A 19,249-nucleotide genomic window follows, 5' to 3' on the forward strand; every position below is an offset into this window, starting at 1 on the left:
GGAATCAACTACCTGCTTCACACCAAATTTATTAGGAAGTGAATCCATTGCTTACCTTCTCAATGTCTACAAGTTCAGTCTCGTAAATCTCAGCAATGGTAATGTGGTGTTTGGCTGCGATTGTAAACCTTCCCTGGGGGGATGACAAAAAACATAGTCACCTTACTTTTTTGCCTATTTTAATAACAACCCACTTAGAAGCAAGAAAAAAAATATAACTTTAAACCATTTCAAGGAGTCCACCCCACAGCCACTCAAGCAAGGCAACGTCTTACCATGTCTGTGTAAATGTCGATGGCTGCATTTAAGCAGTTGATAGCCTCTGAAGCGTAGGCATTTAAGGAAAACAATGAAAAATCCATTCAGTCAAATAGGGTTCAGGTGAGCCCTACTGGATGCTACTAGAACACTAAGGGGGTCCCATTTAGGGCAGAGGGTGGGCAGGTTGGTTAGTGAGAAGCAAACACTAATCAAACACAAATCCAGACCTCTTCACCATGCTCTCTACACAGCAGCTGCAGTGCAACTTAGGGAACTGGAGCTAGAGTGGTATTGGATCAGTTACTCTTAATCTAAGAGTGAGGACTCTAATCAAGGGAAACACTGCATTATAAAGAAAACAAATATGGGTTGTCAATAACAATGATTATCTACATCAGCTATAACATAAATGTAAGTGAATTCTTCAGTGACATCATATATATATATTCATTTTGGAAGATAATACTTTACAAGAAAGATGACAATAGGCTACTTCATGCAGCTAAATCAAAGAGACTTTGAAATCCTTGTGCAGACAACTCTTAAGTAAAGTCAACATTTTGTACAATGTTAAAGATGCTAAATTTTGGTGTGCTAACATATACACAAAAGGAAGAAAAATCTAATAAATGACAGAGTTAATAAAGTATATCAATCTCCTTTTTTAATCTTTTAACTGAAAACTTTATTGGTAACCTAAAAATGTGTACAAGTTAAAACATGAATACTTCATATGGTTTACTTACAGCATTTAAATTTTCAAAGAACATTACATTGTAAGAAATGACTCAATTCTTTTTTCTTTTCACTATAAGTAAAGGTTAACATAGCTACTACAAAAATGCAGGTATGAATTATAACAAGAACCAACATGTATTTGGAAACCAAGCCACATAAGCTTGGCTGGTGCATTCGGCCATTTCACTGGCCTTCAAAAACAAAGATTTGTAAATACTTTCCATCATGCGTTCATCTACATGAATCATCTATTTTCTTGTATAAAGTTGATGCCCACAGGTTTGGCATTTAGGGATGCACTGAAATGGATTCTGAGGTAAGGAAAGCATTTCATGGGATGAAGGAGCCAGGTCCAAAATAAAAAAGCTGGAGGTTTGCATTTTAAAACTGAGCACACATTTCCAGATAAAATGGATTAAACTCCTGTCCAGAGATTTTCACGGACATTTTCATTGTATCTACAGAATTTAAAATGTCTACAAGAGCTGCAGGCCCTTAATTAACACACTTGACATTTTGATTCTTAAAGATTTGGCATTCTCCACAAAAAACTGCGAAACAAAACCAGTTTTCTCTAGGAAGCATTTCCAGGCTCAAGAATATGCATGATTTTAGAGTGTGTGAAGCCCACTCTTCTCTTGATAGTCTCCATAGAAGTGTCTCAGGGACTTGGGAGTTCGGGGCATCACAGTGCTCAGGGCCTGAGTGAAATGTCTTCTCCTAATGCATTTGGCTTTCATGTCTTCTTCCAACACTAGCAGGGCGGCTCTCTGCAGACGGCTATAACCTCTCTTCCTGAGTATGTGTCCATTTGGAGGATGAGTTCATTCAGATCAACGTCCTGACTGACTGGCAGAGAGTGAAACTGCAGGTTAAAGATTTCCCTCCTTGTGGTTCCATCTCCTAAAGGCACATTAGATGATTCTATTGATTCTTCCAGGCCACATCAATGCCTTGTCTATCCTATCTGGGTGGTTAGTAGCAGCCAAAACTGGCATGTCTTTTAACTGCTTGATGCCATCCATTTCCATGAGGAGCTTAGCCAGAACACAGTCAGCCACATTCTCAGCACCTGAAGAGCTGCCCATTTCAACCCCTAAGGTGTCCAGTTTGAAGAAAACAATGGAAAGAGCCACCATTCTTGCTTTGCAGAAGACCTCTCTAACAGCTCTTTCAGATTCACCACCATACTTATTCATTAGTTCAGACCCCTTTAAGGCTAGGACATTCAGTCCACTTTTATTTGGCCAAAGCTTTGGCGATCATTGTTTTAGAGCATCCAGATGGCCTGTACAGAAGAACTTCCTTAGGTGGCTGAACATGCATTTGGGTGACTCTGGGTGCTTCAAGGGCCACATTCCACAGCCTGTTTCAGTTTCAGTTTGATATTTTCCAGTCCTCCTATATCTGACCAGGATACATTTGGAACATCAACTGCAACCTCCCTCATGGCACTGGGCCTGACTTCATTCATTGCTGGCAAAAAATCATTCACAGTGATCTTCACCAACCCAGCCACCTTGCTATTAGGGAGGTTAGGCCGTTTCTTCAGGAATCTCTGCAAGGCACAGAGACCTGATTCATTACAAAGGCTTTCAGGTCTGCTCCAATGTATCCATGAGCACCATTTGCCATCTGCAGCAGCTCAGCTTCAATGAGGACATGGAGCACCTTTTGAAGTATTTTGTGAAGGATATTGAGCAGGTCCTGAGCATTAGAAACTCCAATCTCAATCTCTTTACTGAATCGCCCAGGTCAGCAGAGTGCATTATCCAAAGCATGCGGGCAATTTGTGGCCCCGATGACTAACACCTGTCCTTCATTTCCTTCTGAATCAATACTATCCATCAGTGTTAGGAAAGAAGCTACAACTCTTTTTACCACTTCATTCTGAGTCCCTTCTCTTTTGGGGCAAAGTGCATCCAGCTCATCAATGAAAATAATTTATGGGTGCTGCAGAGCATCTTCAGCAAATATCTAACGTAATCTTGCTTCAGTCTTCCCATAGAATTTGCTCACAATTTCAAGACCATTTATCACAGACACACAGGCCCTGACCTCATGGGCTATGGCCCTGGCAATCATGGTCTTCCCATGATTGGGGGGGTAAAGGGGGTATAGAGTAGCACTCCTCCAGGCAGAGGGATTCTATAACACTTGAAAAGTTCAAGCTGCTTGAGAGGAAGTTCAATTATTTCTCCAACTGCTTTCAGCTGACCATTTAAGCCTCTTCTATGTCATAAGCTACTTTGAATTGGTTCTCTTTGCTCCTTTGTATGAATTTTTATAAAATTGACTCTGGTTGTTGTAGAAATGAAATAAAACATATCAGTGTTACACTGTGCTCCCAGACTGGCTGACTTTGGCACGCTCTCTCCATTGGCAAGGTCCTTGTTTCCTTCTCCCGCAGATGCAAAGTGACATCCAGGGGCTGTGACTCCCGCGAGCTCAAGCCTACTATGCCACCAGGACTCATGTGACATCCGACAAAATGTCACCAGTTTTATTTTTCTTTCTGTCATCTACTGGTTTGCAGGGAATACTGTCTGACGATGGGACCTGGGGCTCAGCCAGATCCAGCTAGCTTAGGTATAAGGGCAGATCCAGCACCAGCCTGTTCAGAGGCTGCTCCCTGGGTGTCAGTGTCAGTGTCATTCCACAGCTGTTACAGTACCATGACATCTGCCCCTTTCACCTGCAGCACTTGCTACTTCCTGTAATGTACTGGAAGTTGCCTGGTAAAACAATCTTGCCATCTAGTTTTCTCAGAAAACAATCAACCAGTTGTTCTTCACTGATATCCACATTTTTGTCACTGAGTGCCACGTCCATCGCCTCGGCCTGCAGTACAGCACCTAGCAGGGGCTGGAAGTGGATGGATGGCGTTGCCACCTCGGACACCCACATTCTTCTGGGCTATTTCACTCAGGCCAACCTTGCCTCCAGGAAACCCAGACACAGGCAGGCTGTGTAGACCTCTTGTTTTCCATGTGAACTGGTAAGCAGCACTGGTCAACCTGTACATGTATTTGCAGGCTTCATAATGCTGAGTCCAAGTTGAACAGGGGAATTCTGGAACTTTTTAGGAATTTCAGCATCCTTTTCTAAGAAGTTGATCACCACCAGAGTTCCAGTCGCCACTGGGAAGCCAGCTTCAGCACAAGTCCCCAAGGCCCCCTCAGGGGAGTGAGCTGCAGTGGGCAAGGGCGAACTGCTGTTGGAGCTCTGGTTGAGCCATTTTTTGTTCTTCTTGGAAGACATGATCGGAGGGCAGCCTGGAAGTTGAAGCCTTAATCTTCTAAAACAGTGAGTCAACACACCATCACAAAATAGTGGTGTTTTTAATTCTGGCATTTGTTTCACAGTCCCACATTTATTGCTTCTGGAAAAGAGGCAGCAGAGTAACAAGGCCTGACTAAAGAATAGAAAGGTGATTAACAAAAAAATAGCCCTGGCTGGTGTGACTCAGTGGATTGACAGTTATCCTCCAAACCAAAGGGTGGCCAGTTCTATTCACAGTCAGGGCACATGCCTGGGTTGCACACCAGGTCCCCAGTAGGGGCACGAGAAAGGCAACCACACACTGATATTTCTCTCCCTCTCTTTCTCCTTCCCCTTCCCCTAATCTTTAAAAACAAATACAGTAGTACATCCTTAAAAAACAAAAACAAAAAGCAATTTCCTCCTAAACTATGTCAAAAATGTGGAATCATTGTCACACCTTTAAAAATACAAAAAAGGAGAGAAAAATAAGCTACCTATAATCCCACTTAAACTCACTCTTAGTTATTTGATGTGCTTTGCCATCTAGTTTTCTAGATGCATTTCTGTGTGCACAGACTTTATTATAATTTTGAGATCTCAATTCTCATGTGGTTCTTTAGTTACCATGTGGACAATTCCAGGTCACTAAAGATTCTCTGAAAGAAGGGATTGTAATGACTGTATCATATTCTACAATACCGATGCATTAAAACTATTCTCATCTTTTGCTCATTTAGGCTTTGTTCAGTTTTTCTCTTTTAGACATGAGTTGTGATCAATCTCTATGTAAAAGCCCTTGAAAATATCTTATGATATAGTCATAAAATTTGGAATTTCTATGTTAAAATGGACTGCTAAAACTGAAATTGAGAACAGGCTGACAGTGACCAGAAGGAAGAGGGGAGGGAATTTCAGGGGAAAAGGGGAAGGGTTTGCAAGAACAAGTATAAAGGACACATAGACATGAGCGTGGGCTGGGAACCAAAGCATCGCAGGTTCGATTCCCAGTCAGGGTACATGCCTAGGTTGCAGGCCATGACCCCCAGCAACCGCACATCGATGTTTCTCTCTTTCTATCTCCCTCCCTTTCCTCTCTAAAAATAAATAAATAAATAATCTTTAAAAAAAGAGTGCTCCCACTATTAAAAAAAAAAAGGACACACGGACAAAAACAAGGGGGTGGGGGTGTGGAAACGGGAGGGAGCTGGGGAGGGCTGGGGTGGGCTGGGATGGGGGTAAAAGGCAGAAAACTGTACTTGAACAACAATTAAAATAACGTAAAAAGAAGAAGAAGAAGAAGAAGAAGAAGAAGAAGAAGAAGAAGAAGAAGAGAACTCCATAGCTATCTATGAGTGCATGTGTGGAAAGAAATTCATGCTTTTAATCGTTAAGTGTGCAACCCTCTAACTAAAAGAGAAGTAATATTTACAAAATTTTACCATTTTAAGTACCCTACTTCATTCTTTCCTTAAAACAAATACTCTGAAAAACAGTTTAAAAAGTCAGATGACTATTATGTGAGTAAGCTGATTTTAACCATCGGATATTACAATCTCCCATTAACTGGATCTTAAAACTCACTAGGTATTTAGCAATGAGGGACTACGGGAGTTTCATTTAATAAGCAATATACATACATATTCACAAAATTAGGATATAAGAAACCTTAGATAAAATAAAAGCTTATTTCCAAAATTCTCCAAAATGCCACATGAAGTTTAAGAAAATGATGTTAAGCAAGCAGATAAACAGGATAAATTTAACATATCTTGTCATTAAACCTCCAAATGATTAAAAAAATTTCTAAAGTTACCAAAATCTCTATACTATAAAGTACAAAAATTTATTTTTACCAAGGCTCAAAGAGCCCAGCAGTATAACCTGTGAAAAGGTCGCCAACATCAGCCCTACTGCCCTAGATCGGTGATTTTCAACCTTTTTCATCTCATGGCACAGATAAATTTATTACTAAAATTCTGTGGTACACTAAAAAAATATAGTTTTTGCCAAGCTGACAAAAAAAGTTATAATTTGATTCACGTGCAGTGGATGGCTATTGTTGTACTGGCTGCTGTTATTTGTTTCATTGACAATCTAAGAGAAAAGTGGTTAGTGCCCCTGACTAAATAGTCAGTTACTGCATATTTTAAATATTCTTGTAGCCATGGCATACTGGTTGAAAATCGCTGTCTAGACAGAGGTGTGTCTTACCTTGAGGGTCTGCCTTTTTGTAAGCATTCCCAGCATCCACAAAGCTGGTAGCAGAATCATGTTTGCTCTGAAGCTGCATATGGAGCTTGGCTGCCTGACAAAATGCATTTCCTGCAGCTGAGGAAGATAAATTACTACAATTAAACAGAGAGGCACAAGTATTCCCACAGAACAGCCCATGTCCTAAGTGCTAGACCTACTCCTAGAAAGTTTCATTACACTGAAAAGAAGTACTCCAGTGAGAAGCACATGAAAATGTGATCTAGTGCATGTTAGGTATATATAAAAATGACCAGAATCAGTCAAACAGTGATAAAAGCTTCTCTCAGCCACAGAGGACCTCCCAAGTGGCCCCTGAGCAATAAGCCTCCATTCAATAGCAACAGCCTAATTCTAGGCTGTTCAATTCTGTTCTACGGAGTATAATGAACAATGACTGGCAGATTTAAGCTACTAATGTTCAAACAAAGGTAAAACACTCAGGTCATTTATTTGATCATCTTTCTATTTTACAGTGTCCACTGGACTTAGTTGTGATTGAAGAAAACCGTTAATGAAGGCTTCATGAACAAGAATTTCTCAAAGAGTGATAATTATGCCTAGAATTATGAAATTCAGGTTTTTCTTATATAAGAAGTCTAATTTGTCTGTATTCCACTTAGTCTGAAAACTCATACTACTTCCCTGCAGAATCACAGATGGATTTCGTTATGGGGTGCTGCTCATGTCTTTTTTGGGATATAGCACAATGTGAAAGATTTGTGCACTAAAATTTTTTCAGAAAAGGTTCTGGATCCAGGACTATAAATTCTGGAGTGGCAAAAAAAAAAATGAAGGAAGGAATTCCTAACAGAGAAATCACATGAACAAGGAACAAATGCTTGAAGGCAAGAAAGGGCTAAAACTAAGCCAAAGAGAAGGCCATGCTTGCTGGTGGGAGGAGGAATGAAAGTGCAGGGGCAGTAAAAATCAAGGCTGATGATGCTGACAGGTCAGTTCAGGGAAGTTAAATGTTAACATGAGAAACCTGGGCAAAGACAGATCTACTTCAACATGAAGTTCTCAGTTCAGAGAGAGCACAGTACCATGGCAGTGCCTCAGCAAAATGAGCACCATAGACTGGGAAGTACAAAGGCCTATCAAGACACAGCTCAGTAAGATCTGGAATAGGGAAGTCAGTACCAACATGAAAGGAGAGAAAAGAATTTGCTCCATTGGAAAAAGCAAAATTAAGAATATTACAGAACCTTTTGGTCTTAAAAAAACATATTTCAAAAATATACAGAATATAGTGTCAGATGCCTAAGTACCCACTGCTGATAATAAATGTTGACTTTAAATTCCTTTTTAAGAGATAAAACATCCCTTTCCATTAAAGCTTCATCTGCTGTCCGTTGTCCCTTCCCTTTTTCCAGAGGTAACCACATAATTCCCACTGGAGTTTCCAGACTTTCTTTCACTTGAGGGTAAAAAGGTAGTACAAACTCCCCAGCCTGCTGAGGTTTAACTCTTCTGTATAAGACAGAAAGAAGGCCCAGGCAGTTTTGAAAATATTTAGCCACCAGCATGAACAGAGTACTCCTGCCCACCTGGCTTTAACCCTTTCATTGGTGAATCATGAGGATGGGGTTCCCAGAGGAGGGGCCAATGCCACTTTATGAGTAGTGGGCAGGCACCTGAAGTACTTGGAGCATCAGCTAACTTGTAAATGGCAGTTCAGGAATATATTAGCTGAATAGAAGCTTTGATGGGTTCTACCCTGGAAGAGTACAGTGATAACTTGGATCTCCCAAGTAAAGTGCTTACAACAGACTGGCTCCAGTTACACATCATTATTATTATTACAGGCAAATCTACCAATAGCAGTGGTTTGGCATGTTTAAATGTTATCATTTCCTTTAAAACTTACATCCCTTCTCTTCCACCAATAATTTCATTTCTGTAGTTTATCTATGTTGACCAATTATGGTCCAGCCTTTCCCCACTAAGTAGAATACCACAACATCCAGGCTCTCTAGGGCAATATTTCCCCAGACAATATTAAGTGCTTTGATTTTATAGTTTCATGCTCCCACCTCCCAAAACTAGTTGCTGGCTTACTTATTAACAGAACACTCATTCTAATCACCTCTAACAAATATCAGTTTGATTTCTCCAAACTTAGAAGTGTCTTTAAAGAAGCATATAGTAAAGTCATACAACTTCTCAAGTTAAATTTCTTCACCTGTAAAATTGGTATAATACCTGGCAGGATTATCTCTCAAAAGCTAAGTATCAAACAAATTAGCTTAATCTTTATAAAAGAACTTTAAAACTATAGATGTGCAGTGGTGTTAGGATCACCACTGCTGCAACACAGAAATCATTCCACAGAATCTAATATTTATTCATTTACTACACAAATATCCTCAGCATCTACCATGTTGCAGACACCAGTCCAGGCCCTGAAGGTATAACACGGATGAAACACAGAAACATCCTGGCCTTTTATGGTTTACATTCTAGTGAGGGGACAGTACATAATAAAAACACACACAATATAAATTAGTAAACATTGTTCACTTATTTTTGCTAGATGGTGATAAGGGCATTGGAGAAAAGGGAAGGAGATTTCCAGGAAAAAGAAGATTGCTATCTTTAAAAAGGGTGGCCATGGAAGACCTGAGAAGACAACATTTGAAAGGGGTAAAGGAAACAAAATCAGGCACATTCTATTTCGGGGAAGAGGGTGCACGAAAGGTTCTGAGAAGGGAGCCAGGTGAATGAGGGGAGTGGGTGAATAAGGTCAGAGAAAGGCAGAGACAGGGATCAAAGTTTAGGTAGATCCTGAAAGCCTACTGTTAAGGACTCCAGCTCTTATTTAAAATGACATAAGCTGACTTATGGAATTTCCTTAGTGTTAGAACATCTGATTACCAGATAAAAGAAATAAGTGATCTTTTTACTTTTCACCTCTGATTACAAGACCTGAACAAAACATGTGAATGCTGAAATAACACTTATTTTCTCCTCCATTTTTGCAGTACATTATAATTCATGTATAAGTGCATTCTGAAAACATATAACATAACCTTATAAAACTAAACTTCTAAAAAAAATTTAGAGCCAGAAAAGACCTTTCAGATTCATCTAGTTCAACAGCATTTTCTTCACTGAAATGATTTTAGAGAGCTAGCTCTAAAAGCAAATGGGTAAATCAAAACTTATACACCTTAAACCTATACAACATTTTATGTCTATTATATCTCAATAAAGCTGGAGTGGGGAAGCAAATGGGGGAACAACCCTGGAGAGGCCAAGGACCCCCTTCTGTAGGTCACGTAGCAGGTGTAAGCCAGGGCCAGAGACCATGTCCCTGTGAAGGCCACCTCCATTTCACTACAGAAATACCCTACCATGACAAACCCCTTTATCTAGGTGTGGAGATAAACTTGGTTCTCAAATCAGTAATAGAGGGAGACATCCCCTCTCAAACCAATAAAAATAATAATTCTGTTCATTTTTTATGTGTAATTTCACTAGGCAGAAAGAATTACTTTAAAAAATGGCAGTAAGTCTGTTGGGATTTATACAACGACACTCCCATCATATTTCTCAAAGAAACCACAATCAGTTATCACAATGCTGTTCTCAGAGTAAGAAACATAAGTTCTCTACTATTGTTTAGGTAAACAAAAGCAAGCATTTTTATTCATCCTACTTGTTTTCATTGAATTTTACCACAACTTTCAGTCTTTCTGGCAACTTGAGCACATTAGTAAGAAGCAAAAATTACTCTTACTGTACGAAGTGGTTTATAGAAATTAAAACAGACCCAGTCCCTATGTTTCATGTCAGTATTTCAACTTCATTCACTAAATCACTGTCCTTTAATTCCAGTTCATGGTGGCCACACCAGTTATTCAGCACTGACACCTGGCTTGGGGCCAATAGTCTTATTCTCTAAAGGGACAGCAGTCATTTCTTCTTTCAAAATAATTTTAAAGTTACCTGCCTGAATAACAAACAAACAAAAACTGTATACATACCACTCCAATTTTTAGCCATCTTGAACATATTTGCAGCTCTGGTATACATTTCACAAGCCTCTTCTATTCTTGTGTTTCCTCTGAGAAAAATTTAAAAATGGCATTAAGTTTTACTATAACAATCATCCATGTCCCTTAAACAATAAATACTTAACTAGCACATGTAATACTATAGGGCAGACAGCAATAGAAAATCTTAACAGTTGCTTAAAGGGGATATTCTTATTCCTATTTTCCAGATGAGGAAACTAAGGCATACAAAAGTAAAGTAACTAGCCAAAGGTCACATAGCAAAGATACCACAGAACTGAGACTCAAATATTGATCTGGCTGACCCCAGATCTTTATTCTTAACCAGTCATATCCATGAATGAAAACTTAAATGTATGTCAATCTGAGAAATAAGAACTACATTTTTCAAAGGAGATAAAAATTGGAAGGATAAAGACATCTTTACCATGTTAATTTCCAAGAGTTTAGCACTATGCTTACTCAGACTTAAAAACAAACCCTGAAGCCAGAGCATATAAGAAAGTGCCACACAGTTCTATGGCTATATTATCTGTCCGTTGTGTGATAGGGAACACACCCTTCCCCAGTTTGGAAGGGGCTATACATTCCAGCCACTCATCCCATGTGGAAATACACCCTGAGAGGAAGCAACTCCACTGCTGCTTTTAAAACATACACTTCTGGAAAGTTCTTCAGCAGCTGATTCCATTGAGGAACAGTTTTAGTTGCTTAGAAATTTCTTCTTACGTAAAAGCCAAAAATAATCCTCTACAACTTCCACCTGTTTTCAAAGTCAAACTTGTTTTCATTAAGCTAAGTCCCTTCTATTAAAGATATTCCTGTATCATGTCTATCTATGTTATAAACACAGAATAACCACAGGAAAACCACAACACAGCAGACTATAACTGTGCAGTACTCATAATGACTGACTGAGAGTGAAGTATGGACATAATAACTAAGTGACAGGTGAGGTCAAGGCTGACAAGAGTGGCCATGATATGAACATGAGTGACGGCATTACATAGGCCAAGAATGCAAACAGGCTTCCAACTCCGACTTAAAAGGCATGCAACTCAGTCAGTACAGTCCCAGTGTAGAGGAGCTGATAGGGCCAGGTGTGACTTATACCTTAGGCAACAGTAACTACTTTCTAACTCTAGGCTAGTTCTTCAGTTCTTTGGGTCTCTGTTTTTGCCTGTGTACTGAAGATATTATCTGTACCTTTGGGTTATTATGAAGATAAAAAGAAATACTTGACCAACAGTATGTACTCAGGATGATCATTATAATTGGATTCACATATCAAAGGCATAAAATTCTTTAAGGATGTTTGTACATCATGTCTAATAGGGACTTGTATCTAGAATATGTAAGAAACTTGTATAATTGAATAATAAAAAGACCATTAAAGAAATAAGTAAAGGATGTAAACTGACATTTCTCCAAAGAAGATATACAAATAGCCAATAACATATAAGAAGATGCTCAACATTATTAACCATCAGGGAAATGCAAATCAAAGCTACAAATGAGGTATCACTTCATTCCCACTAGGAGGGCTAGAATCAAAAGACAGGTAATAACAAATAACAGTAAGGATGTGGAAAAGTTAGAAACCTCACTTGTTGCTAGTACCAATATAAAATGGTTCAGCCACTTTGAAAAACACTTTGGCAGTTGCTCAAAAGGTTAAACATAAAATTAGTATATGATCCAGCAATTCTACTACTAACTATACAACCAAGAGAAATGAAAACATATGTCCACAGAAAAACTTGTATACAAATGTTCACAGCAGCATTATTCATAATAGCCAGAAACTGGAAATAACCCAAATGTCCAACAACTGATAATGAGTAAATAAAATGTGGTACACACAGAATGAGATATTATTAAACAATAAAAAGGACTTAAGTCCTGATACATGATACAATGTGGATAAGCACTGAAAGCATTATACAGGGGCTAGCACAATGTCCCTTTTTTATAACAAAATCTTTCATCACAGAATCATAAGCATGTAATTATGTAACATAACAATATCACACTCAAGCAAACCATATGACATTTTAGGTGAAATGTTCGAATTAAAACCATAAATTATTACACCCATATTATTACTCTAACAATAACACTCAAGTAGGCATTACTTCTTCTGGACCCTGTATGTTACGTCAAAGAAGCAGTAACAGGGTTCAGAGTATGGTCTCCCAAAAACCCCCACAATCCTTGACTAGGGGAAGGGAAGACCAGATAGTACAGAGTTTAAGATACACTGTATAACAAAAGGCATGTTAAGTGCCATGCCTTACTAAAGGGAAGAGGGTTGCTGCCCAGGGCAAATTATGTTCATGACTTTGAGAACATTCAGAGACTTGTGACATAGTTAGGGGAGGTGGATGTCCACCCTGGATGCACCTGTGTCACTGGAAACTCTTGCCCTGACTAAAGATGGCAGCTGAAAGAGGGTAAAAGACACTGGGGAACTGACAAAAATGGTGGATGCTAATGTACCATAGGAAGAGATGGATATGAGATCACATAGGAAGTTCCAGGCCAAGCACTTAAATTAAGGTGGGCTGAAGGTTAGGAAGAGAGAGCCACAAGGTCTGCAGTGGGAGAGGAGGTCCACTGGGAGGTCTGAAAATCAGTGAATCTGCCACAAGGAGGTCGGCCAGGAAATCTGCCTGGAGAAGACAGTGGCAGACCTGATGGAGCTACAGGGACCTACCTGCCTAGCCACCCAGATTCATGAGAAATGCTTGGAGCTGAACTGTGATGGGGAATGCTGAGCTGCAAACTTCTGTTTTTCTGAAAGACAGTACCTCTGAGTAGTATATACTGAAACTGGCCTGGTTTGGCAAAGTGAGGAAGGACTGTACGTTTTTGGTGTTTTTAAAGGGAGAAGGACTTAACAGCAGAAATCTGCATTATTCTAAATCTGTATAACCTTTATTTTTTCATTTCATTTATATTTTAATTATATTTTATTGTTTGTGCTATTATAGTTGTCCCAGTTTTTCTCCCTTTATAGCCCACTACCCAGCTCCCCAACCTCCACTTTCTCACAATATCCCCACACCACTGTCCATGTCCATGGGTCATACGTATATTTTCTTTGGCTACTCTATTTCCTATGCTATACTTTACATCTCCATGACTATTCTGTAACTTCCAACTTGTATTTCTTAATTCCTTCTCCTCTTTTACCCATCTCTGACCTCCCTTCCATATGACCATAAAAATGTTCTGTCTCTAAAATTGTGTTCTGTTCTGCTTGTTTGCTTTTGTTTTTTAGATTCAATTGTTGACGGATATGTATTTATTGACATTTTATTGTTCATATTGTTGATTTTCTTCTTCTTCTTAAAGAAGACCCTTTAACATTTCATATAATGCTGGTTTGGTGATGATGAACTCCTTTAGCTCTTTCTTATCTGGGAGATGAACCCAAAGAGGACCACCACACCATAACACATCATAATTAAAATGCCAAAGATTAAAGACAAAAAGAGAATCTTAAAAGCAGCAAAAGAAAAGCAGTTAGTTACCTAAAAGGGAGCTCCCATAAGACTGTCAGCTGATTTCTCAAAAGAAACTTTGCAGGCTAAATCTGTATAACCTTTAAATAAATGACACCTTTCCTTGTTAACCAAACTCTTGGACTGGGAGTTATGCTTCTTGGTGGTGGGCAAGTGAACCCCACAGCACTGGCAGGGTTCTATAACAAAGCCAGTCACAAAAAAAGCTCATACTGTATAATTCCATTTATATGAAAGGTATTAAGTAGGCAAATCCAGAGACAGAAAACAGATTACTCGTTGCTTAGAATGGGAGTATTGGGGATAAAGGGGGACGTGGGGGAACAGAGTTTCTTTTTGGGTTATGAGTGTATTCTAAAATTGACTGTTGTAATGGTTACATAGCTCTGTGAATATGCTAAAAATGACTGATTTCTACACTTTGAATGAGTTAATTTTATGATATGTAACATTATATATACACATATAAAGAGCAAACAAAAAACCTTTGGGGGCTATGTCACACAGTGAATGACAGAATGGCAACAAGCCGTACCAAAAGTACAAGTGTCGGAATAAGCAATGCCTTCTCCCACTCCCACCTCAGGTTCCTTTCCCTCCACTTCAAATCAATCTTCCCCCCTGTATATATATAATTTTTATTTATGATTTTTAGAGAGAGGAAGGTAGTTAAGGAGAGAAAGAGACAGACAGACATACAGACAGATCTATTTGTTGTTCCACTTATTTATATATTCATTGGTTGATTCTTATATATCCCTTGACTGGGATTGAACCCGCAACCTTTGTGTATCAGGATGACGCTCTAACCAACTAAACTACCAGGCCGGGAGATGTGTGTGTGTGTGTGTGTATATATATATATATATATATATATACACACACACATATATATATGTGTGTGCGTGCGTGTGTGTGTGTGTTTATATTCCCACAATGGAAAATTCCTAACATGAGAAAGTTTTTATCTTAGCCATGACTCCTCGGAGCTAACAAAGGCTTGCCACTTTCTTAGGTCTTGTTTTTTTCTACAGAATACCAGGACTCTTTAAGTGTAATTATAGTGCAATCATCCTTATTAAAGGTTTCCAAATAATACTAGCTTAACTTTATCCTGGCCCTGGCTGGTGTAGCTCAGTGGATTGAGCACAGGCTGAGAACCAAAGTGTCGCAGATTCAATTCCCAGCTAGGGTACATGCCTGGGTTATAGGCCGTAACCCCCAGCAACCACACATTGATGTTTCTCTCTCTCTCTCTCTCTTTCTCCTTCCCTTCCTTCTCTAAAAACAAATAAAATCTTTAAAAAAAATCTATGCTGTTGTTTTCAGAGATATAGCATGCCTACGTTATACCCAGTTTTAGGCTGAATATTTCCACATTACATCATTTTCACTATTACAACAACCATGATAGATGCTGTATTAATTTTACAGAAGAGAAAATTATGTCTGGACATTAACGGCTTGCCTGAGGTCATTCAGCCAAGGTTAATGGTGGAGCTGACACTCAATTTCAAGTTTAGGGATCATTATAAAAGTTTTAAGTGAAATAATATTTCTATACTTAAGACCCTCACTTCTCCTAAAACAGAAGTAATTTTTAAAAACACTACAAAAACTCACTTGTCATAAATAGAAATTAAGTTTAAAACTTAATAAAAATGTGCTTTTGAAATTATTCCAAATGCCTACTCTTTTATACATATGAAAGTTAACTTTTATAAGTTTAAGGACAAGTATTCAGAGTTCAAAATAATTCAACTAAATGTTATCCAGAGACCATATAGTGAGGTTGAAGATCCTAGAAAACAAAAACAAGTTTCTGTGAGATCTACATTATAAAGTGATACAATGTAACACACTTAGCACTAAATAGACATTACAAGAGCTAAACTGAGCCAAATTGACTATTTTTTGGTATTATAGTATCTTGACTTTGAAAAAGAAAAAAATGACCATCCTGCATAAGAACCAAGAGCACCAGCCCCACTACCAAGCAGCCCCAAACAACCTTTCCCCTTCCCTCCAATTCCTGAGACAAGGCTGACCTCCTTCTCCTCTTTTTGACCACGTTTATTCAGCAATCATTCGCTGAGATCAGCATGTGCCAGAAAACAAAGTTCTTGCCCATGAGGAGATCATAATGGTAAGGAAAGAATATTAAACTTCAGGTTAGAAAAAATCAGGGTGTCCAACCTGTGGCCATGGTCCACTGAGGAAGTTTGGTCACAGCTACCTGTCCCACTATACACCAGTGAATAATGGAGCTGTGTCTTGAGTCCTTGAGTCTGGCCTGTGAGTGCCTGCTTCCAATCACTATGCTATCCTGTTCATTCTCATTTAGATGATTGGGGTGGGGTATGTGAATCAGCTCAAGAAAATTGTAGTCCATCATTTCAGAGAGCTCAGTTGATATCTACATGCAGACAAGTAATTTGTCTTTTAAAAACCAATTAATCATCAAATAATCTAAAGTTGTTTTTTCCTTATAAAATTACATAAAGGAAACCTCAAAGGAATAATTATTTTAACAAGGGAGGACATTAATCACTTGGAATTTCATCTCCTACTTTTAAGACAAAGGAGGAAGATCCCTCCCTGCCCCAGGAACAACACACTAATCATTACTTACAGCTAATGAGAAATTACCAAAACTTCAAACTTTTGTTCTTCTCCAGTGAACTTCTGTTCAAAACAACCCTCCCCAATTTCCTCCTAAAACCTAATAAAAAGGAAGCCCCTCTCTTTTGTTCTCCAAACTGGCCATGGTTTTCCCATAGCTTGCTTGTCCCAAATTGCAATTCTGTTATTCTCAAATAAACCCACTTTGCCTATAAAATAACTGATTGTCTTATTACCAAGGTCAACATTACTATCCAGAATAACAACTATTTTGGAGCACTATGAAACAGTGGCAACTACAATACATGCTCTTTTAAAACTGTGGGTGGGAGGATGGAGACATTATAGCAGAATCAAAAGACAAGAATGGCACACACATCATGAGATGTGTCCAAAAGAAAAAGTGACAATTGCTGTGGTAGTAATAAAGCTGCTTCTAAAATCATAAGATATTAGATTATAAATATCATAAAGAGTGACAATGACAATGCTGTGATGATGTGAAAGTAGGACTAGAGACAAGATTCAGGTCTATCATCAGAATACCCTGAATGACTGAAAGCAAGGATCACTTTTAATAGTGCTCAAGACTCGCTGAGGAAAAACCACCAAATAGGCTAACTCCTTCTTCTCATTATTTATGAGCAACATTTCTTTAGCCATTGGACTGATTCTCTGGGGAGAGGGACCAACACAGGGCCTTGCACACAGGCCTTGATAATAATGCTGATTACTCAATGTCTCAATGGAAGAAACTATACACATGACTTTTTAAAAAGTTTCCCCATGTATCCCTCTAAACAAGTAAATACAGAAAAGAAGTGAAAAATTTAAATCTGCTTAAAATATCTCTACCATTAAAGGAAACACTCTTTCTCTACTCATAACATTCCTGACATCAAATGTGTAGATTTTCCACACCAAGCAGTACTCCAGTTTTCTGTGGCCACCACCAGTTGGGTGTTATACAATTTACAATTCTGATACTAATGACTCCACAGGTTAAGGGCTCAATCTCACAAGATGCCCCCTCATGTCAGATACCTATCATAAGTACTAGGTCCCCAGGGCACTCACATTTCTAAGTAGTATAAATCATGGATCCCTATGACTGTTTTAAATTCAATAGTTTCCTAGAATAGCTCACAGAACACAAGGAAACACTATTTACCACTACTAGTCTATTATAAAGGATATAACTAAAGAACAACTAAATGGAAGAGCTATACATAGGATAGGGTATGGGAAAATAGCGTTTATGGAGCTTCTATTTCCTCTCTGGGTATGCCACCTCCCAACACCTCCATGTGTTCACCAACCCAGAAGTTCTCTGAACCCTGCCATTTAAGGTTCTTAAGACAGTTCATTACAGAGCATAATTAATTAAATCCTTGGCCACTGTTGATTAATTCAACCCAGGCTCTCTCCCATACTTGAACGTTTGCAGTAGGACTGCAAGTTTCAACCCTGATATATGGTTGGTTCCTCTGAAAATCAGCCTGCACACTGTTGCCATCCAGGGACCCACAAAGAGTCACCTTATTCATAAACTCAGGTATGCTTTAAAAGGACATACAACAGCAGATGCACTTCTCTTACCCTTATCACTGAGAATCTTACAAAGGTTTTCTGAGTTCTGTGTCATGAATCAGGGATGAAGAATATATACTTCGTATTATATAACAATATCACAACCATATATATTCTGTGATATATTTTACTCACCATAAGCAATTTATTATCACCTAATACTTCATTTTCTTAATCATAGCTTCTAGAAACTTGGGAGACTTCCTAGATAAATGTAATCATTTCAAGATTATTTTATTTCTGGGTTTTAATATATTTAGAAACAGTCCAACTTCTTTCACGCAATATGGGAAGCAGAGATAGCAGCAGCAGGGGAGCTGCGGAAGCCCCAGGGGAGATAACTTCCGGATGCTAATTTGAAATCTTATACTAAGTGCCTAAAAGCACTAGATTGAGGTCTTCTGTTTCTTCACAAGCCAGTAACAGGAGGTAGAGTGGTAAGGATGAGGGCTCTGGAGTCAGACTACCTACAAATGATTGCTGTCATTTATTAGCTATATACTTGTAGGAGAGAACAAACCAGTCCATCCAAGGCTCAGAGAAATCCCACCAGAGCAGCAGACAGATGGCTAAGCAGGGGGAACATGTCATTACTGATTAATATGGTTTCAGTGCTCTGGCCTGAACCCTGGGATTCAATTTTCTGAGAACTTTTCACTTTATTTTAAAAAAAAATCAACATCATAAATTCTCAGACACAGGAAACAATGAGACATCTGAGGACTACCTGACAAAAGTATCTGTGTTTAAACGTAATTTCCTGAAATAAAGTTTAAAAGGACTTGCATGGCAAAGAAATCTAGCTGGACTTTATTTTGGTGATAGTGCCAATGTCTCAACTTGATATAGGGATTCACCTGTGTTATAGAGGGAAGATATGTATAGATTGTACCTATTAATACAACAAAACCAAAATACTTTACACACAAAAGCTAAGAACAGTAATTATGGGATTAATTTGGCAAGCCACACATTACA

At 38.7% G+C, this 19,249-nt stretch overlaps 1 protein-coding gene and 1 pseudogene across 2 annotated transcripts in view; both read right to left on the reverse strand.

The window, feature by feature from the left end:
• NAPB (NSF attachment protein beta) overlaps positions 1–19,249 on the reverse strand; it is a 60,909-nt gene that overhangs the window by 25,487 nt on the left and 16,173 nt on the right. Inside the window, exons 2-5 of one of the 2 annotated variants that reach the window (XM_045832642.1) lie at positions 10,503–10,582; positions 6,475–6,591; positions 276–322; positions 56–133 (exon numbers count right to left, since the gene is read on the reverse strand). In XM_045832642.1, coding sequence (XP_045688598.1) covers positions 56–133; positions 276–322; positions 6,475–6,591; positions 10,503–10,582 — 322 coding nt within the window. Of the gene's footprint in view, positions 1–55; positions 134–275; positions 323–6,474; positions 6,592–10,502; positions 10,583–19,249 lie in introns of those variants that run through there. The other variant, XM_045832643.1, reaches the window with a different exon arrangement.
• LOC123814726 lies at positions 1,439–4,260 on the reverse strand (annotated as a pseudogene).

This window comes from Phyllostomus hastatus, unplaced genomic scaffold (assembly GCF_019186645.2).
Source record: "Phyllostomus hastatus isolate PE091 unplaced genomic scaffold, TTU_PhHast_1.1 phas_contig_17, whole genome shotgun sequence".
NCBI classification, from domain to species: domain Eukaryota; kingdom Metazoa; phylum Chordata; class Mammalia; order Chiroptera; family Phyllostomidae; genus Phyllostomus; species Phyllostomus hastatus.